The 22,737-nt window shown below is 39.5% G+C and overlaps 1 protein-coding gene across 1 annotated transcript in view; it reads right to left on the bottom strand.

The window, feature by feature from the left end:
• LOC103175099 (growth arrest-specific protein 2) overlaps positions 1-17,440 on the bottom strand; it is a 42,594-nt gene extending 25,154 nt beyond the window's left edge. Inside the window, exons 1-6 of the mRNA XM_042341582.1 lie at positions 17,295-17,440; positions 15,840-15,874; positions 15,302-15,466; positions 9,464-9,585; positions 2,534-2,675; positions 606-669 (exon numbers count right to left, since the gene is read on the bottom strand). Coding sequence (XP_042197516.1) covers positions 606-669; positions 2,534-2,675; positions 9,464-9,585; positions 15,302-15,443 — 470 coding nt within the window. The 5' untranslated portion in view covers positions 15,444-15,466; positions 15,840-15,874; positions 17,295-17,440. The remainder of the gene's footprint in view (positions 1-605; positions 670-2,533; positions 2,676-9,463; positions 9,586-15,301; positions 15,467-15,839; positions 15,875-17,294) is intronic.
• Between the last annotated feature and the right edge of the window lie 5,297 nt (positions 17,441-22,737).

Here is a 22,737-nt window from a genome sequence, read left to right on the forward strand (position 1 = left end):
GTGAAATGCTAATTGAGACTGCGCTTCACACTTGTGCTCTCTGACTTCAATGCTCTCAAAGTTGCGAAAGGGAATACAATTGCTTTAAAGCGCAAATAATCCTGAGGTCTTAAATGATACTGAGGCTGAAACAACTCCATCTGGTTACAGGGTGAATAAGAGCCATTTGAAGTACCATTGAATCACTGTTCACAGTTTATTTATGAGTGAGTGCACCCATAATTTACTAAACCAGTGCATGTTGTTGAATTTAGCATAAGTACTGTAGTCCTTCTCTTCGATAGCTATCAAGCTGCTTCGTACTGGAAGGGGGAAATCATTCTGTTTTATTTTGCTATTGTGGTCAGCTTATTCCGTGAAGCTTTGTAATGCTCCGAGTAATTGGACCACATCATCGCATTCTGGAACACTGCTAATATGTTATTTGAACAACTGTCCACAAGATGTCCACATGGGGTCTGAACATCTCTATACTGCATGCAATTGGCCCTTACTGAGTTGGGCACATTAACCTGGCAAAAGATGGTAGGCTGAGGCTAATTAATTGAGTGAAAAATTATAAATGTTAATTTCTATATAAAATGAAGGATTGGGTATCATTTTACCTGGAGGCTATTCTCCCCAGTTCCAGTAAGCACAGGCATACTTCTCTGGGCTCTTTATGAAGGACTGCAAACACAAAGGCATGAAACACTGTTAGTCATTGAATATCCACTCACTCTCCAGGCTTTTATATGCACAACAGAAATTAATTGTGCAAGTGTCTTCCATTTCACTGACTTTCATTCATCAATACTTCCGAATTTTCGTGAACCACATTTATGTCACAGTCATTTCCTTTGCTATGAAAACTCTAATTTTCCGAGCCAGCCCATTGGTTTTAAAGCAATGCAGATTTGTACTGGAATTATCGCCTCAATCACTGAAGAGAATTCTGCTGTTTATTACTCAGTTATAGAGGGAACATTGCTGGGCTTTGGTGGTGTCCTCCAGTTGGGACCTTGACCCTAAATTCAACCCCAGGTTCTCAAATGTAAATCTCTTAAATAAAAAATCTAGATAAAATCCCTTTAATAACAGCATGTCAGAAATTTTAAGATAGGTTCCAGCTTTTCTTCAAACCCAAACTCTGTTTTATTCAGTAGCTGATCAAATCACAAAATGTGTTGACTGATCTGAATGTTAACTGGTTAGATATGCAAGGCCAACACTCTTCCCCTTGATAAGCCCTGTCAGACTTAATATTGTTTCACTGTGTAGAGTGGTTGTTCATTCAAAGTACTTATGTAACATGAAATCTTCACACTCCGACCTATCAACAGAATAAATAATGCATGCTATCAGTTCAAAGCACCACATGTGTGTCACTCACTATGTTAATTGTAACATGCAAAGAGAATTTCATCACACTTTATGTAATATCTTGAACCCACTATAAACAACAACAGGGCTTTGTGGCACAACAAAGTGCAACTGTAAAGCACATGATTGACAGAAATCTTTCTGTTTGTAATGGAATTGTTTACATTCTCTTATTACCTTGGGTTGAAATAAGCCAATTTGCTGTTTATAAATAGAAGTTAGTTCTCCCTTGATAGCTAATAGTTGGTAAACTATTAGCCTGTATGAAGATGAATAGGGACAGTCCAAGTTTGATCATCAATTGGTGTTAAACTAGCTGATCTCACCTACAGAGTCATCACCCAACCCTACAAGTTATTATTATTATTATTATATCCTCCCAGAGATTGAATTATGGAATGCTAGAAATTCATTTCACGTATAGATTTTTACTTGCACGAATGCAAACCAGAGTGTGGTGTGAACTTATTACACACAGTAATTGGTCAACTGGATGGTGATTGATGGATGAATTTACTGAATGCATTCATGGTCAAAAGACGACATTTACAACACTGATCACACAATATTACGATGTCAAACAAAGCATTCCAACACCAACTCAGGTGGAACCTTTATAAGAATCCCCGCTTCATCTCTTCTTTGTCACTCAATGAAGGAGACGCTTCCCATTGGCGGGCATGACCTAGAAAAGCAACATTTGAGCCAACAGTGTCAGAGGTCAGATATTCATCTTCACAGCAACTCTCTCTCGAGATCACTGACAGCTTTGTTTTGTATTTGAGTAAGTAGGTCAGAAAAGGAGGCCCAGATAAGTATGTCAAGCTGTCATTCGAAGAGGGAGAAAAATGGTGCAAAATGGTCCCATTAACACAGAGAAAGAGGGTATCATTTACATGAAAGATAAGGATTAAAGTCGTTTTTTGTTGAGTGACCTTTCGTCTGTTGAGAAAAGAGGTCTCTCGGCTCCACAAAGGCTCATTTATTCTCTGAACTGCATTGATAATGCATTCAGCAAAATAGAGCTTTCAAATATCACTGAATCCACCGTGATCAGGCAAGAATGGATACCATTCACATTGTACACATAATCACAATACTATCTTCAACATCCTAGACCGCAGCTATTCCCTGTGTGTACAGTATAATGAAATAGAACCAAGTAACGTACCTAAACCTTCAGACTCAAAAAGGCAAGTGTCATCCACCCCCACTTCTCTGCACCAGGCTAGGAAGTTGGCAGTGTTGTCACGGGCAAAAAATGACCCCGAGGGAGCATTTGGTTTGCAAGGTATCTTCTTCACAGGCAGACTCTGTCAATGCAAAACACATTATTAATTCACTACAAAACATATATAATGCGCATGACTATTTGAAAGCACGGCACATTTTATCTAAGTGCAAGACATATGATTCAGAAGTGAGTAGATAGCTAGTTGAAGCATTACCTACCATTTTAGTTATAGCTTCGTCATTATCGTTCAATCAATTATAAGGCTAGAAAAATCCCTGAAAATGGCTCTTTTCATGTTTGCTAATGTATACAAATGTCATGAGACAGATGGATCCACAATAGGAGACGGTCCATGATGCTTACAGTTTCAGTGCCACTTCCCTTAATTCTGATTAACTCATCATAGCAGAGTTTCAAGTGAGTTTTCACTTAAGATCTGTGCTTCTATCATTTATTGCATATGTTTTTTGAATATTACTGCACTGCAGATTACTGAGCTTTGGTGTGTCAAACATTAGTTAATAATGAATGATTTGCTGCACAATGTTGAATTGAGAATTGGCAGATTGGTCTGAAAGAGATTCCAGATCTTGTCCTTTAATTTTGCTATTGTCCTCAGCGCCTGTTAAGAGTATTGGTGTTCAATCTTTATTACTGTGTGCTCACAGTTTGACCCGTCACTGCCTTGATTTTCTGGTCGTTCACATCTTATAACAATGCCAGCCCAGAACCCAGAACAGCATCAGAAATCTTTCCACAGTCGTTGAAATACAGTTGTTGTTGACACGCTGTGGAGACTGAGTGGTTGTCCCCGGTTGATATGTTAAAACCTTTTAAAGTTTAAGCATACAACTGCAGATCACTTTGGTTCTGGTAGCATTCAAGCCATCATTAGAATAGTTGTATTGTGTTGATTGAGAAGCGATGATCAGAAGCCATATAATGGAAGGCATGACAGAGTGAAAGGTTGCTCTTATGTATCATCCCAATGACTGTTTGCATATGAGAGAGTTCTGCCAGCAGATTCCTGACTGGCTATTGAGCCTGGGACCGACTTGTGGTACAAGGGATTTAGCAAGTAAAGGGTGAATCAATTAAATTATAAAAATATTATTTAAAAAAAATGAAACAAGAAAATAGATCTAAACTAAACCAGGGAAAACTAGAAAACACCACCAGAATTTGCTTAAAATAAGCATGTGAAGCGCTTTAAACTTCCTCCTGACGTGGAAAATTGTGTTATAATATCTCATTTCAGTCCATCAAAAAAGGAAATCACAAGCTGAAATATCTTGACCTGGAAAGATCTGCTCATTGTGTGGATCTGTCCTGGGCTCCCTGCTGCTACCGTCAGCAGTAACCCTCGTGATTCTGGATGCTGATCCCAAACACAACTTCAAAAGCTCTGTACCAGCTGGGGTTTTCTAGTCACTTTAAATCCAAAGACAGACAGACCCATTGGATATGTCATACCGGTTTTCTCCTGAACAGGAGATGCGAAATGGCAGATCTCCAGTAGGTTACTTATGGGAATTGTGAATAACTTCATTTAGGAGCTATTTTTAATGGGTTGGTTTCCACGTGTGTCAGACACCCAGCTGACCCCCCAAAAAATTGTCTTCAACAATTTGTGGATGGGTAGGTATGTGGATGGGTGAGTGGGAGGAGTACTTCAAACTGAAATGATTTTCACCCAAATTTATTCCTTCAAAATATTATAAATCAAAACTATAAATCTATCTGTGATGCAGAGGAAGCAGTGGCAAGTAAATACCTGAGCTATGGCTCCCTTAGTCATCGGAAGCACATTACCTCCAGAGGGTTCAATAAGGCCAGAGAGCACATATCAGGTGCCAGCAGTACATCATTTGAAAATGATGATCTGAAATTCACTGGAGACCAGGAGACTCACGCTACTAAAATATGCTGTTGGCAGTGAATTTTAGAAGTCTGGATCTGAAAAAAACATCAATTTCTGCTCTGGGATCCATGTTGCCAGACACAGACTGCAACATAGACAGCTAGTTTTGCCGTGTATGATACTGTAAGTTTTTCCCTGGCACAATGCTAATACCCATTTCCCCCATTCACATCTACATCAGTCCTAGAATGTTGCACCATCCGCAGGGAAGAAGTCAAATTTAGGACAAGCTGTGGTACTAATGCACAGAGGTATTTTCCTGCAGTGTATTTTTGGGGAAAATGCAAGAAGCTTCAGGAACCTCAATTGTGACTGTTTTAAACAATTAAAAAGGACATTATTAAAATGCACCCCAGAGCCCATGAGCAACAGTAAAGTGAATTGACTGTATATTTTTGGGCAAAACAGGAGACCTGTCTCTGGCTTTCAATTTATTTTGAATGTATTTTATGTTCACATTCAAGCACAGAGCAAGAAAAGGAATTAAGGTCTTTTGACAGCAATTCGACCCAAAGGCAAGCACGAAACCGACAAGCATAGGACACAACTGCCCCCACATGCTCATTACTGGTCAGTTTCAAATAGCATCATTCTGATATGCAGCCCTTATCAGGTCAGGAAAAGAGCCTTTTTTTTTTGCATGCAGACGTAAAATGATTCTAAGTATCCAAGTTTACACTCTGTCCGTGGCTATGCTTTGGAGAAAGGCAAATTGACCCTGTTGAGTTTTCAAACATCTAGAGATTCGTATTGAATTTCACTGCTCCAGGAAAGTAAATGACAACTCCAGATGGTAAAACAGATTGAAAAATGTAATGTCTTCAGCACATGCATGTTGCATGCCTAAGAAGAGTTAGTGTTGAGAGACGGATTGAATAGGGTAGATAAATTGGCTGCAAAGGTTGTCAGTACAGGATGCTGGTGAACCAACATGCAATGCCACAGAGTGCTAGGGCACAGCATTAAATGAGCAAGATATCTACTCTGTCTCAACAGAGAGCATCCAGAGCAGAAAGCTGTGATTGCAGTGGAGCGTGTCGGAGTTAGTAGGTAACAGTTATTACTGCTCTCTCCAAACTACTACGAATCTGGAATCAACCCAAAGGAAGGAGGACTGCAATTGACTCTTTAAAGCCACTAACCACCTTAAGGGCACTGCATTGGTTTGCCTAAGAACTTTAAAACTTAAGTTTAACTTTAACGTCACTTCGGCTACAGTTAGACAGGAATGCAACCGTGCTCAGTAAAACTCATTAAAAAATGATATCGTGGAGCAAACTCCAAATGGATTACACCAGAATTATATTGCCATTTAGCGCAGAAGCTGCAGTGCAAACTCTGCAAACTATACAGCAGAACTGGGCACCAGATGTTTCTTAAGAGGAGGAAAAGAAATCAGAACAAGAGTCGGCCCAGAATGCTCTTGAATAATTATGTTGGGGGGGTGGGGGGGGCTGGTCTAAAAAGATATTTCAAGTCAAAAGAAGGGGTGAACAAATATATAAGTAGTAATATTTAAGCTTAATGTAGTGCTTAATCACATTGAAGCATCTCAAAGCAATTTATGTAAAGAGCTATACTGAAGTGTAACGAGTGTTGCTGTGTATGAAAAGTGGCAGATGATCTGTGTAAGTAATAATGACCCTCAAATGGCAATGAGATGAATGATCAATTACTCTAGTGGATTTGGAGGCAGAATTATTGTCAAGGTCATCAAACCAAACTCCTTGATCTTCTTGTAAACAGTGCCATGGGATCTTTAACACCAAATCAATCACAAGAACAAACATTTAGTTTGATGTCTGATCCAAAGATCTTTATTCCTTTGATAATAATAATAATCCTTGCATTTGATATAGCGCTTTTCACATCTTCTCGACGTCTCAAAGCCCTTCACAGAATATATCGTAAAGTGAATTGACTGTATATTTGTGGGCGAAACACGGCAGCCAATTGCACACAGCAGTGTCCCACAAATAGTCGTGGATTGAAGTGACCAATTTATTATTGTTTTTCTTCTTGAGGGATTATTATCAGGCGTGAGGAGTAAGGAAACTTGCCCAAGGTTTCGACCTGCTGGGAATCTAACCCAGGTCTCTCGCTTGCGAGCCGAGTTCTCTAACCACTGAGCTACAGATATTCAGTCTAAAAGCAAGGGGCACATTCTGCTAGTGCACAACTGTGTGTAAGTGCACGAGGACAAACTTACTCAGTTCACTGATCAGAGTGGAACAGTATGAACAAATTCACTATCTGCCATGGACGGAACAGAATAGCTTGCAATCTTTCAGTTATTCCCAACAAAACAGAATCCCGCTCCCGAGTCTGAACAGAACATTTGTTTCCGCAGTATTTCCTTTGCTACTGTCGCTCGTATCAAGAGAATTGATCAAAGGCCAGAACTGTCAAATGGCAGCCTAGAATTTCAGGACTAAACTGATCACCTCCCCAACTAGCAGAGACTGAACTGCTGTGGAAGAGATCATTGAGCTGTGATCATGGGAGCTCCAGTAATTTTGGCCTGATAGGAAATTCTTTCTTGCGCTGTGTATCTGACATCACTCCAGTGACATCTGGCCAGGTAAAACCTTAACAAGGACAAGTTATGTTTTTCTACTCTCCATCCCACGGGAAGGTGTTTGTTTTCAAATTGCTGGTACCCCTTGAGAAAACTGTAGGTTTCACATTACCAGGAATATTATCTTCTTTTGGTTGATGCTGAGCAGAACTGAATATTGTTTCTTCAGATGATAAGAATGCTTTGTGGAAACACAATACCGAACGCTGAAAGTACAGAGGAGAATATTTTGGGGCTGACAAAGCAATCTCCAGCAGAACACCTTCAAACTAATTTCAATGACTCTTAACTCTTGTTAGGCTTCTGTTGCAGGGTTATAACCCAGATAGGTCTGATTTGAAGTCCTGCACTGATGAACACTGAACTGAAGTCACCTGAACCTCCATTGTCAACTTGTTTTGTTTTGCACTCAGGACTACAGATGATCTTATGTCCCTAAGGCCTTATTGATCGTGGAGCAGGGAACTGAATTCCCCTTTTTTTAAAAAAAGATTTTAATATTTTTGTTACTGTAAAATGTGTTTATTTGGATTATTGGGAGAAACAAAGCATTGATCATGGCTGGTTTGCTTTGCCCTGAATTTTGCAGGTGGCTGGATTTATATACTGTGACCATAGGTTTAAATTACAAACCACAAACAAGAACAGAGACTAAGAATTCTTTTCTCCAACAAAATATGAATCCGTGGATCAGACCTGCAGCAAAAGCTGTGTTAAGTGTGTTAATGAACCCCATCAAAATAGGAATGTATTTGATTGAGAAAGGTATCAAACAGATAGGTACAGAATGAGATGATTAAATCTCCATGAATATAATCGCTTCCGAGCAGCTTAAAGCCAAAGAAAAGAACAAATATTGTGACTTCAGGGTCACCAGCATTGAACTTTGGAGATTTGGGGATGGACAGTTATCTGGCACTGTTTGCTTGATTAGGTTTTTGGATCAGGGAATTATGTAGAACTCTCCTTCTCCTCTACCCAAAATAGTCACCTCTGTACTTTCACCACTGAAGAAATTAACTGAGTGTGTGGATCAGACCATTTTACATGCACTTTAGAAGATTGGTCTCAATGGGATTAATGATCTTTTCTGGTTTCATACTTGGTTGTGTTATGAATGTAGAATCTCCATCATATAAATGCACATAACCCACAAATTTCATTGGATACGGTAACACCTATCTAATCGGGGCTCCTATTGACATAGCTGTACAATCAGTGAATCAAGTTTGAAATGGACCAGAAATATCACTGATTTCCTCACTGGGTTTGTATTGAGTTAGCTGATCGTATTTGGGGTTATTTTGTTGGAGGGGGAAGGGGAGACTTGCTATAAATGTGATCAGGTTTGAGTTTAATACTGTGAGAATAAAAAAAAGGGGAAGCAATGCCTAAGATGCCATATTTGTATATTGGGAAGAACAATAGAAGAAAATGGCCATTGAATAGGATTGAAAAAACCGTAAAGGGACAAGAGAGAGATTTGAACTCTCAACCGTGGTCTTCATTTTAATCTAGCTGTGCTCTGGTTGTACTTTGCAATTCAGGGTTAATATTATAGTCGTAGATGCTATTCTTGCCAATTGAGTATTTCTAGGACTGTAATTTTATAGTTTATTTCAGCCTTGCAGTGCATGAGCGGAATAAATGATAAAACCAGCTGGTCGAGGAAGATGTTTGTTTCCCTGGAGTGCCGTCAGTCAAAGGTTTGAAAGTACAATGTTCAGCAATCACAAGACATGATACAGTACTTAAATTTTGCATTTTCCATTAGTATAATATTGGCAACATTAACAGTTTCGAAGGATTGGAAAATAATGGTAAAAATGCACAAAAATATGTTTCTGGAAAATATTATTGGATTTAATTTGCTGGTTAATAATAATAATCCTTGCATTGGATATAGTACCTTATCGCATTGTTGAGAAGTCTCAAAGCGCTTCACAGAATATATTGTAAAGTGGATTGATTGTGTATTTTGTGGGTGAGACATGATTATGGTGTAAATCATGTGTAAACAGGAATTAGAGGAGCCCTTAATTATGTAACTAATTCTTAGAGGTGATTGCGTTTGATACAGGGCTTTTCGCATTGTAAGGACATCTGAAAATGCTTCACAGGATTTACCGTAAAGCATAGTGACAGTATATTTTGGTTGATTGTATAACTGGGGCCATCTCTAATACCCTCTGCGAATAATGTAATCACGCCAAAGTTTACACAACTGGCAAATTGGACCCCATAATATTTTTCATTCAGAATGTCAAACTATCATTGTCTTGCATATTTAAAGCTTTATAAGTGGACAAGGCAACTTCACTTGACTTTAATTGGAAATAGTAACACTGGATTTGATTATCAGACTCACCTTGGCAGCCTTGTATTCACTGCTGTTTTCTTTGAATTGCTCTTGTAATGTCTGTGCCAGCTGACAGAGAAGCGCTCCATTGTCCAACTTTTCCATAAAACTTTCCGCCGTGATCTCCTTCCCTGAATGTAGGAAAAGTCGAGATAAAACCAAGATGTCTGGTGCATACTACCAAGTGCTGCTAGTGACTTGAGGAAAGGCAGAAGTAAAAATGTAAATGGAACTACAGTTTGCAATTAAAACACAGGTTTGCTCCATAAGACTGGTTGTCGGGTACTGTTGCGGTAATGCAAAGAGTATGCTTTTTTTTATTTATGCTTTACTCTTTTGTTCAGCTACCTATCTTGATCAAGATGTATTTCATGATGATATCTAGTAATAATCATATTTTGCATCAGATTGATTTAACAACATCAGGCTCCTTGTGCTTATTTTGAATAGAAATACGGAGACCAACAATAAAAGAAATTGTATTTAACAAGAGTCGATTTTTTTTTCCCAATTTGGTTCACTTTTAAAGATTTTTTAAAAATTCTTTAAAGATCAATCAGTTTCTCTTTATTTTAATTTAATCACATAGTTCCAATTGTCTCAATGGCATGGATCAAGACTGGGACGAGGATTTGAGGCACTGCGCTATGACACAGGGGTTGCAGTGGAAAGCTCTGAATAGAGCTATAATAATGAGGATTTTTTTTCCCCCTCCATCGAAGGTAAAGGATACAGGATACACCTTTTGGAAATGTTGTGGAGTTTTGCAACAGAGGAAGCAGTACATTACTCTGTTACTCCTGCTTTTGCTACTATTGTGATGGGGTTTTAAACAATCAGTCCCCTCGGTATGTCATCGGCAGTTGGAGAGTTCCTCTGATTCTGGCCATGCTACTCACTGACAACTCATATCTGGCGAGCACCGCTGATTGCGGTTTTTTGAAAAAAAATTTGCAACCCATTTTAAAAAGGGAAACACATTTCTCGACATTTAAATGAGTTTGCAATCTGTCGAACGAAGTATTTTGTTTTTAAAACCACAAATCCCACTCTTAGCAACCGTGCAGCCAAAGGAGTTCCCTGAGATGAAGGGAAATTTTATTCCTCTAAATAATTTCATTTAATTGCAAAAAAAAAAGTTTTAAAAAAAATGTGATAGATGGCAGAGAGGAATGAACCCTTGTTATTTCACTCAGTTACTGATGACTAACTCTCCAAACAGTAAATTTGTCAACCATGTTTAAATACATTCGAGTTATTTATTACTATTTTTTACAATCACTACTGTAATACAACTAGGGTTACTGCTTCTCCCAACTTCTCTTGTTCCTCCCAAGCTCTAAATACATTGTCCTACATGCCTTGCAACCTACTATGTTGTAATTAACACTTACCGTGCTTTCGAGTGGGGGCCCATACGTAGTCCAGTTTTTGAACAATTCAGAGAAGGGAGTTTCTCCCGGTGTCCTGGCCAATAATTGGTTATTCACTTCATGGCTTGTTTGTGGGACATTGCTGTGTGCAAATTGGCTGCCGTGTTAGCCTACCAAATACAAATCACTGTACTTTACAGTAAATCCTGTGAAGCACTTTAAGACATCCTCCTGAAGCGAAAGGTGCTATATCAAATGCAAGGATTGTTATTTATTATTTTTATTATAAATTTGAGACGCTGGCAGCACATAGAACAGGGAGAAAAAGTACAGGGCCTTGAGACCATTACCAAAATATCCCGCAGTGCTCAAGCTAGCACATTGAGCGTTTGGAAAAGCGGCATCTGTAAATTACACTGCGGTAGGAAATGACTTCACTTGCCTTTAGGGCAGCTTTAGTGTCCCCAAGTCAATACAGAAAAAAAATGATCAACCAAGAGCACTATTTATTTTTGTAACCTGGATTATTAATTTATGCTGCTTTCATACCGCCGGGATTGCGGTCACTATATATAGAGCAGGAAACTGATTTATATTTCCCCATAATTCCCCACTCCAAATGTTGGTTGAACAAATGAGTGCGGTTTATAATGTTATCAAAGAGAAGATCGCACGATCGCCTCTTTAACAACATTCAAATAAGACCTTGCTCAAAGTTTCTGAACTGTCTATGAAGAGCTTTAAATGGAACAAGTGGAAGAGAACACATTGTGATTCTCCCCACCCCAGCCCCGATGTATTTAGTACTGTATAGGGGCAAATGGCACTAGAGTTGAATTCACCTCCTTCAGGTGAAAGCAGAGACTGGGTTCCAGCTCAATTCACACTGCTTCATCCCCAGTTTATAGTACACGTTTGACAATTAATCAATGTCAGAGTCCCACAACAATTCACCACCAAGTGTGCAATATGAACACAGCAAAAGTACTCAACAATCTATATCATCTTAAACCGCTTAGAGATTTTAGGGGACAGAAGCAGCACCAATTAATTTTAGGTGACTTTAAGAGGGTAACATTTCCTTTGGAAAAAGAAGAATGGAAAAGCATATAATGTAACTTTATGTTTTTGAACTTAGCTGAAAATCATGACTTAATCGATTTCCTTTAGTCGTGAAAAAGCTACCTTGAGACTACAGAGCAAGAATAAAAATTCTCATCCTGAATAAGTACATTCCTCATTGCACATTTTTGGATTTTTTTTCAAGATGCGCTGCCAATACAAACATAGCTGAGAAATAGAGGTAATAAATTTCACCATTTGGGCCGATTAAAGTGTCACTCACATTAAACAGATAATCTACTGCGTTCCAACTCCCTTTGTTTTATATATCGAATAATTTGAAGACGCCTCTTCTACCCTTCAAATAGAGATGTTTAGCTACTTTTTGCATTGTGGTAATATTTTATTTATTTATCTGTATTTAACTAACCAGTCTTGAGCTGGCTTCATGCCTATCCCATCTGCAGTCAATGAAAAATATATAGTGTCGACTTTCAGCTGCCTGCATTTCATTCCTGCAAAAAGTAATCATTCTTCACAAAAACCTATGCTACCATCAAATTGGCCCAAACTATCCACAGTTCAGGAAAGAAAAACATTCGGATGGAAAATGCATTCGAATACAATTACATTTAATTTATAACATCACTCTTCTGACAGTGATGTCATTAAAAAAAATTGGACTAACCTTTCACATTAAAAAGTCAAATAATTATGAAAATAAAAGANTTTTTTCCCTCTTAGCACAGCTGTTGTCCTGTATAAGTCCCCCCCCCCCATCCCCAACCTAACTGAGAGCCTTTCATTCTGAGCAGTATTCAATTTCCTTAGATACTTGCAATCCATTTCCAGGTTTCAAGATGACTGCTTAAACACAAGGCTTGAATGTTTTTATCCAGTCGAAGTTGCGGAGTGAATTCAAGACATCTTTACACATAGGTTTGGGTTGGGAAACTGTCTCTTAATGAGAAATATTTTACAGTTCAAGAGAAGAAAAAGAAAGTAAAGTAAATCAAAATAGTGAAATTACATGCAATAACGGTGGAATATTATGGAGCATTTTTGGGTGGGGAACATATCCATGAAACTGGCAAACACTTGCAATGCTACTGTCCAGACATGTAGTTTATAATTTTCCCACCTCCTTTAATACTAAAACAGTCTCCAAGAAACATAAGTTTTTCTTTTCCATGACAACTCATTTATTTTCTCCTCAACAACTCTTTTATGAAGTTAACTTTGTCCAAGACTTTCTGAACTGCTCCCACATCTAGGATGACGTTTCCAGCCCTCCTTTTACACTCTGGACATGACATAAAAAAGGTCTTGTCTGATAGAATGTTTCCTTAAACTCTGGCCTCCATTCTCTTTCTTTCGCTCTACATCGCAACTATTCCTTTCTATTTTAGCAATATGACAAAGGTTAATGCTCCTCCAAACTTTCCTATCTTGTTTCTCCCGAGCTCCATACATATTGTCCTCCATGTCTCACTGTTTCCTTGTAACCTATTAAGTTGTTATCAAATATCATCACATTTTGAGTACAGAGAACATGAGTAATCAAAATAGATCTAGAAATAATAGGTCTAGTTTCACAAATTTATAGCAATCACTTGATAAGGATTATGTTCAGTTGGTAAAATCTACATGGGTGTCTTAGAATTTATTTATCAAAGCATCTGAGACTTTCAATGCATCTTAAGACTCATCAATATAAGAACAATTAGACAACTTGACTCTTAGTAAAATGCAATGGATAATTATAAATACTTAATTCCTTGTAGAGATTTGCATTTGTCTGCACTGGCTCCTGTGCTCTTTGAGTGTTTATAAATGACAGCGCACTGATAATATTAATAATAATACTATGATTAATATTAATAATCCTTGCATTTGATATAGCGCCTTATTACTTGGTCAAGACGTCTCAAAGAGCTTTACAGGATATTCTGTAAAGTAGTGTGATTGTGTGTATTTTGTGGCTGAACACGGAAGCCAACTTGTGCACAGCAATATCCCACAAAACATTATTATATTAATACTATATAATTTGCTGATTATGCTAAGCAGTGGTCAGGTGACTACTGAAGGAAGGATTAGCTGCGTTCAAAGAGATATGGGGAAATGAAGTGATTTCCTGAAAGTATCCAGGTAATATGAGCCTATTGTCAATAAGACAAATCAAATACTGGAATACATCTCTAATGTATTTCATTATAAGGGAGAACAGATTATAACTATGTACATATCATTTGAGTATTGTGTGCAGTGTCGGGTATCCTACCTTCAGAGTTAATACAATACAGTTGTTTCAGAGTAACAAAATGATTCCAGGATTTAAAACTTCATATGGAAAGAGTGACAGATTTCAATTTACTTATATTAGAAAAAAGAAGATAGAGAAAACCTGAGAGGTGTCCTTAACATACTAGAAAGATGGTATTGCAGACGTAACTATACAATTTAAATTAGGTTGTGATGCAAATTTCAAGGAGATTGGTACAAAAGTAACAAGAACAGATTGGTCAATTCCCTGCCCAAGTAACAGATGTAGAAAGAGACTTGCAGCTAAATTAATTAGTGCTTCATGATCATAGTTTGGAAACAGGTAGTGGATGAATATCTGTTTGCAAGAATGGGTTCAATCCTTGTTTAAGGTAATAATGATAAACATGAATTATCCACAGATTGGGGTGCTCCATATGACACTGAAATCATGGTACAAATCACTTTTTGAATTTCAAAAATCCTTGTATTTGATATTGCGCCTTTCACATCAGGAGGACACTTCACAGAATTTACGCTGTAGTGACATTACAGTGTATTTTGTAGGTGAATGCAGTAGCACAGCAATATGTCACAAATGGCTATAATGTGTATCTGGTTGGATTGAATGAAATATATTGTAGTTTTAGACCAATATTTTGGTCTTTTGTTAGAATGCTCACTCTAGGAGGGGAAGACAGGAAAGGGAATATTTCGCAAACCTTCATCTTCTTAGACATTTCCCTTAGAATACTGAACAAGCTGTGCATGAGTGAAATGCGCAATCTGCTTTACCAGACTTCTCGAATGAAATGCAAAGCTCTGTTTTAGTTTTAAACGCTCTGCCATTGCCTACTATTGAGTGACTTGAACAAAAACAATGAAAATCTTGACCATTCATTATATGTACTTATGATTGGCCATGCAAATACGCAATTGCATACTATAAGAATGTAAAGGTTCAACACATTCCAGATTTCTTTTTTTTTAAAAAGTGAGTATCCATTTCATATTCTGCTTCAAGGAAGCAGACACTCTTCCCAGAGGGCTGTGTTCAAAGACTGAACTACTTCCACAGCCCTTTAGTACAGTTACGCTTTTTAAAATTATTTTAATAAAATATTAAGCATTACAACTGTAACCTTACCTAGTAAATTTGTCAACCACAAAGCCAAGTCCTCTTTCATTGGAAGTAAACTAGCTTCATGCCTGCTTGCCAGCCACTGACTATATTGATTCACATCAGAAAGACTGGGTCCAGGTTCCTTGGGATTAAATGTGCTGCACATCTTTGCTTATCCACTTTTAATATCTAAAATGGCAAAAGAATATATAAGGTTATTCAATATTCAAGCAAGTTGCTAGGAAGTAACACAAATATAGAAATGTTAATCATACAGATAATGATACACTTGACACAAGTATCCTTAATAGAGATGATGTGGTGCTTATCTGTCATTTAAATGAGTAAGCAATGTCTCGGTTATATAAAAAAATATAAGTACTCGGACACATTTGATCCAAACCTAATATAACATAATTCTACTAACTGGTGTTTTTGCTAGTTTCATTCATAAACTGTAAGAAATATCTCAAGACTTGCATGATTTTTTTTCAAACCCAGAAAATAAATTTACATCAAACAACACAAAAATAGTTTTGACTTCATTAAGTATAGGTTTTACCTTGTTCCAGAACTGCAGCACAATTTGGAGCCACTCTGCACACAGATGGAGACCACTTAAATGGGACTGTAACTTTAACACAGTGTTGCTTGCTACAGAGCCTCCCAACTCCAGACTCTATCCCAATTTCAAAACAGCCCTATCTGAAGCTGAAAATTAGTTTGCATCTCCCTCTCCAAACTGCATTGTCTACCTTAGTGACCTGGTTCAGACAGAGGAGTTTACAGATGTCTGAATGGCACATAACACTCAGTGTTGCATTTTCAACACATTGCAGAATGAAATCCACCCTTTTCTAAACGAACAGTGGGGTGTTTTTTTATATATATAAAGCTGTACAGTCGAGCATTTATTCCATCCTCTTAGCAAAGGAGTAAGATTACAATGTTTTCCCCTCATTTGTAACTTGAACTATCAAACTTATTTATAAATGGACAACACATAATGGGAGTGTGTTGGTGAGGGGAGTGGTGGGGGAGTGGGGGAAATAAGCAGTCAGCTGCAATTTCACTGGCACATTTACCAGCAATTCAGCAATTACAGTAATAAAAATAAGCTGCGTAAATAAAACGAGTCTTGTCAAACCTCTCTAGTGTAATGCAGGTGTTGATTGATAACAAAATGCAATAAATAACTGCTTTATGACAGCAGCCAACACCGCCATTCTGACTGGGACCAATGTCTGCAAACTCTTGAGTCGAGAGAAACCCCTTAAAAATTAAAAAGCTGCAGCTATTCTCCCTCTCTGTGGTTCTCTCTCCCGGACAGATGTTTTGCAAAAGATGCAGTAGCTCAAACGTAAGGGATCTGGGAAGTGAAAAGCATTCAGATTCTAGTGGGTTGCAAACCCCCCCCATACAGTCACCAGAACATGCAGATTTATACAGCCACACACCCCCCCCCCCCCCCCCCCACACACACACACAAAAAAAAAGTGACTCTTGTCCTGCATCCAACATCTGGTACTTTGGATTTGGTGGTGACCGATGCAAAGAGAAGCTCAGTTCACTGAATGAACTGAAAACGCATTTTATCTCATTTTATTCGCTGCTTCCATAGGTATTCAGATTGCGGACTTCTATCCCCCAAAACCCACCCCGACACCCCCCACCCAAACCCCACCCAAACCCACCCAAACCCCACCCAAACCCACCCAAACCCACCCCAAAAAAAAAAGACCCACAGCAGTTTCAATTAGATTGTGATGCAAAGTGCAAGGACATTGGGTGCATAAAGCAACAACGATAAGACTGGTTACACACACACACACACATACACAATGTAGCACAGATGTAGAAAAGCTCGTGTATATAATGTACATATATATAATATATATATTTCATGCTTTATTTCTGGTTACGGTGCCCTCGGAAGCAACTGCGTCGGGCAGAGAGCGATCAGTGCGTGTGTGTGTGTGTGTGTGTGTCCCCCCCTCACCCCTCACCCCCCCCTCACCCCCAGTCGGTGCTGCTCCCGGTCGCTGGTCCCGACTCGGTCTCTCCCGCACTGCAACACCCGCTCTGCGCGTTGCACTCGTTAATACGCATCATCTGCGGATCAGGACAGCGCTCTGCACCCACTTGCAATGACCGATCCTTCCACTCCTTACGTGTTTTTCTCTCTGTCTCTCTCTCTCTCTCTCTCTTCTCCTATCTTATTTTTTTCTTTTTCTTTCCCCCCCCCCCACCCCCCCAAAAAAAAAATGATTGCCTCTACGGTATCCGCACACCGCAGTTCCCACACATCCGCGTCGTCCCGTCAAATGCGATCGGGAGTCTCGATGGCGACAAAAAAAATACCTTTCCACTCCCGAACGCTCCACTGTCAATGGTTTACCCCTTTTGGAACCTCGACATATTGCATTACAGCATCTGACCCCCCACACCCCCCCCACACCCCCCACACACACACCCACACACACACACCCCCACCCCCCCCCACACCCCCCCCACAAACACACCCCCACCCCCCCCACACCCCCCCACAAACACACCCCCACACCCCCCCCACACACACCCCCCACACACACACCCCCCACACCACCCCCCACACACACACCCCCCACCCCCACAAACACACCCCCACACCCCCCCACACCACCCCCCCACCCCACACCCCCCCACACACACACACCCCCACACCCCCACACACCCCCACCAAAAAAAAAACAGATTTTGGCGAAGGATGAGTGCCTTTTAAACGAGAGTTTCATCCCTTAATACCAGTGAGTTTTTGGAATCATTTTTAGTAACCCAATTCCATAATATTTAGTCTTATGATCATAACAGTTCATTACCATTTGGAGCACACATTGAGGCGATTATACAGGGGGTGGGGGGTGGGTGGGGGGTGGGTGGGGGGTGGGGGGTGGGGGGAGGTTGTGAACTCACCAATCGTGACTGTTTCACTCATTTTGTTTTGCCACTTATTAGGATTTAAAGATTAAGTGACAATCTTATTGCTCTATAATAATAATAATAATAATAATAATCCTTGCATTTGATATAGCGCTTTTCACGTCGGGAGGACGTCCCAAAGCGCTTCACCGAACACACTGTAAAGTGAATTGACTGTATATTTGTGGGCGAACGCGGCAGCCAATTGCGCACAGCAGCGTCCTACAAACAGTCGTAGATTGAAAATGACCAATTTATTGTTGTTTTGGGTTTTGGAGGCGTTCGCCCACAAATATACAGTCAATTCACTTTACAGTGTTCTGTGAAGCGCTTTGGGACGTCCTCCCGACGTGAAAAGCGCTATATCAAATACAAGGATTATTATTATTATTATTATTATTAGCCTGCTGTTATCCTCATTGGTATGGACCTAAAAAGTTAGAGCTCATTAAAGTACTGTTGTGGTAATCAGTTGGGTTACATGTGTGCCTCAGGACATTGCAGTGGCAACTTCTCTGCTACAACTTAAGTACTAGTGTGGACATATGGTAGGCAACACGATTACCTCACCACACCGGCTCTATTCTCAACTCAATGATCTGATTGTTGGAAGGCTGACCCGATGGGACCTGTCCGAAAGAAGTATTGCCACCAGCAATAACCTGGTACTCCACTTAGTCCAGGTATACGCTGTAATAATAATCCTTGCATTTGATATACTATAGTGCCTTTCGCATGGGGAGGTTGTTTCAAAGCGTTTCACATGATTTACTGTAACGTGTAATGACTGAGTATTTCAACGGCCAATTTGCACGCAGCAATAACTCACAAACGGCCATGAAGTGAGTAGCCAATTTTAACTGGGGGGGTTGTTGTCAGGACACTTGAGAGAAACTCCCTCCTCTTTTCAAGTAGTGCCGCAGGATCTTTATCGCCAACCTGAACAGGCAGATGGGACCTCGGTTTACCGTTTCATCCTAAGTGCAGCACTCCAACAAAACACTACTGCATTGGAGTGTTAGCCCAGATTGTGTGAATTCGAAGTCCCTGGTTCTTGAATCCACAAGTAATGCCACATTATAGGCAAACATTTAGTATCATCGGTAACACTAGTGTGCTTCATTGTTAGCAATTATATAAATACTTTTAGATTGGATTAGAAGCAATAGTGTTAATTTAATATTATTTTCTCACAATCCCATTCCTTAATCTATTTCAGCGTATGATGCATTGGTTTATGCCACAATATCTATTTCAATGAGAACATGCAGTTCTGGTAGCACAAGGATGTATTGTTCAGTTGGGTCATGATGAGTTAGCTATCTTTAGAGAACAGAATATACACATATCAGCAGGGATGAAAACGTTTTCCTTTTGGGATCAGATGAGATTGTTGGGGGAGAGACAGTATTCTAACTACCCAAAGTGCTAGATTACAGATGTGACATTTCCTGGTGTGATCTGAGATTGTATTGTTTAATGTGCCTTCTGTATACTGGTGTATTTCATCTGTAATTATTATCTTCACATAGAACTTGAAAGAAATGTTCTCCAAAATCGTCCGCCTCACTCACAAGTGTTGGAAGTGCAAATGTTCTTTCAATTACGTCCACATCATTTGTAATGTTGTGGATAATTCCTGAGTTGTACTAATAATAATCCTTACATTTGATATCGCGCTTTATCATGTTGAAACATCTCAAAACACTTCAGTGTTTTTCTGTAAAGTGTAGTGACTGTGTATTTGTAGATAAATCCAGCAGTTGATTTTTATACAATATCCCACAATCAGCCATGAAGTGATTGTTTTAAAATCTGATTGTTGGCCACAGAGAATTGAGCAACTCTTCTCTTTTCAAATAGTTCCATGAAATCTTCAACACCTGAACAGGCACATTGATATTTCATCTGAAGGATAACACCTCAGACAGACCTCTCCTGATACTACTCGTGTCAACCAAGACTGATCAAAGTCCCAATAAGGGGCGTGAAAACATAACCTTCTGACTCGGGCAAGTTCTACCAACTGAGCCAGGCTGACACTAAATGATCTACGAGAGGTAACATTCATGACAAAGATATAGGATCATTTTTGTTTGCTGTAAACTTCTCCAGTTCACTCAATCTGCACTTTGCCACAGAAATCAGGTGTGTATGTGAGAAAGGGGCTATACAAATGAAGTGATACATCTGCCGTGCATGTGCTAGAATAATTAAATCATAAAAGTAGAATATAAATATTGCCTCAATTCAAATGCTATTTTAGTTATGATCACAACTATCTAGCATATGGAGTCTATTATTCAAATTTTAAGCGCATCACATGGTCATTTTACATTTGAAAGCACTTTTGTGGATGTGAATGGATATAGATTAGGTATTCTGAACAATTATTTCTCTGAACTGTTTTAAGTCTCACCTTGATGTTACCTTTACCTGTGTAAATACTGAACACAGAAAATGTATTGCTGCTTTTTTTCTCAGCCCCTGCATCATTCGACATTGTGAAAGTCAGTAACAAGTGGGCATTATTTGAAGATTATCATCAGAAAAAGGTTAGAAAAATATTTTGTGCAATGGATGTTCAGAATATGGAATGCCTTACCACACATGGCTGTTGAAGCTGAATTCAAACCAGCATTTAAAAAGGAATTGCACAAATGCTTGATAAAATAAATATTAAAGGTTACAAGGGAAGAACAGGAAAATAAGATCAGAGAAAATAACTAGCGAGGGAGTTAACGCTACATATACAACGTGCCAAACGGTCTCCTCTGTGTTGTAAAGATTTTATGATTCCATGAATACCATCCAATGCTCAGTCCTAGGAATAAACATTATCTACAATGCCTGACTATAGACCATTGGTAGATTAGGGAAGTCCTTGGTCCTATGTAGTTTCCTGCACTATAGTCTGGGCCGATAGAAAAGTGCGGAAATATCTGCCCAGAATTGTGGGGAAACTTGCCAAATCTTGCGGAGGATTGTGATGTTGATTGTTGCTATTGAGGTATATTTTACTGCTAACCTACACTTTTGCACTTTATTGATAAAAACTAAACACGAGGAAATAACACTTACTAGATTGTTGCGAAACACTTTTATTCATTTCTTTTCTTTAACAAAAACTGGGTGGCCCATTTGGGGGCTGGGTATACCAGAACAGGCCTGAAGGGCCTGGAGAGCTGCCAAAAACCAGACACTCATAACCAGTGTCCTGACTGAGCGATGTGAGCTCAACATCTCCTGCCTCTCGAGGCTCAACATCGCACACAGACATAGACACAAACACAGAGACTAGCATTCTGAGAGACACAAACACTCAGTCACAAAGAGACACACACACATACAGAGGGGAGACACACACACTCACACATTTTTATACACTAGGCTTTCTCTATAAAAAAAAAGGTGCCTTTATTAAGTATATAATATTGCCCAAGGTCATAAGAGTGAAAAATCAGCAACCTATTTCCAACTCACGGTTAGAAAATAGGTTAATTCTGTAGTGCTGTGGCTGAACAATATTGAGTGTTTCTCCTTTTTGTGTAACTTGGTAATTGTTTTGCTGAGATACGATATTGCACAAACAATGGATTTAATAGAAAAATGTGACACTTGACAAGGTTAGACTATCCTTTTTATTCCTAGATGTTGAAAACCCTTGAACACTGCAAATGGGAAACCGGTGAAGGCAAGTAGCCTGTAAGGGTGATACGCAATAAGTCGGAAGACATTTCATTTGCATTCTCACGGTGAGTGGAATGGATTACAGAGAAGAGTGGTTGAGGTGAGTGCATTTCAACTCATTTTACAGCTGGATATTCAAACAGGAAGAGAGTCAGATGAGGAGGATGAGATCAGGTTGGCCGAAAGACCTTTTTCATTCACACCTCTCTTGTGACCTTGTAAAGTCTGCCACTTGTGATCCGGGCGCAGCATATGCAGGGGATAGGACAGCACTGAGCCTGTGGGAAGTGAACGTGACCTACCGAAGCTACCCCGGCGCTAGGGATGGGGTGGGAGGTACGCGGGAGGCTCCCTGTAGCTGAGCCGGCTCCGAGGTGACGTGCTCAGCGACAGAAATGTGGGTATCGAGTCAATCCAAGATTGGGCAAGTTTCCTTACTCCACACACCTAATAATAATCCCTCCAAAACAAAAAATAATAAATTGGTCATTTTCAATCTACGACTGTTTGTGGGACATTGCTGTGCGCAATTGGCTGCCGCGTTCGCCCACAAATATACAGTCAATTCACTTTACAGTATATTCTGTGAAGCGCTTTGGGACGTCCTCCTGACGTGAAAAGCGCTATATCAAATGCAAGGATTATTATTATTATTATTATTATTATTATTAATCCTCCCATGGCAGTCCGGGTTATTCTGTCTCGGTGGCAGGCGGGTCTACAATGCCCCAGGGCGCCGCTGATTAACGGACCAGCCAAGCTTGGACCTGAGAGGGGATGGGTGGACGACGAATACTTTCAAAGCAAACGGT

This window comes from Callorhinchus milii, unplaced genomic scaffold (genome assembly GCF_018977255.1).
Source record: "Callorhinchus milii isolate IMCB2004 unplaced genomic scaffold, IMCB_Cmil_1.0 Scaffold17, whole genome shotgun sequence".
Classification (NCBI taxonomy): domain Eukaryota; kingdom Metazoa; phylum Chordata; class Chondrichthyes; order Chimaeriformes; family Callorhinchidae; genus Callorhinchus; species Callorhinchus milii.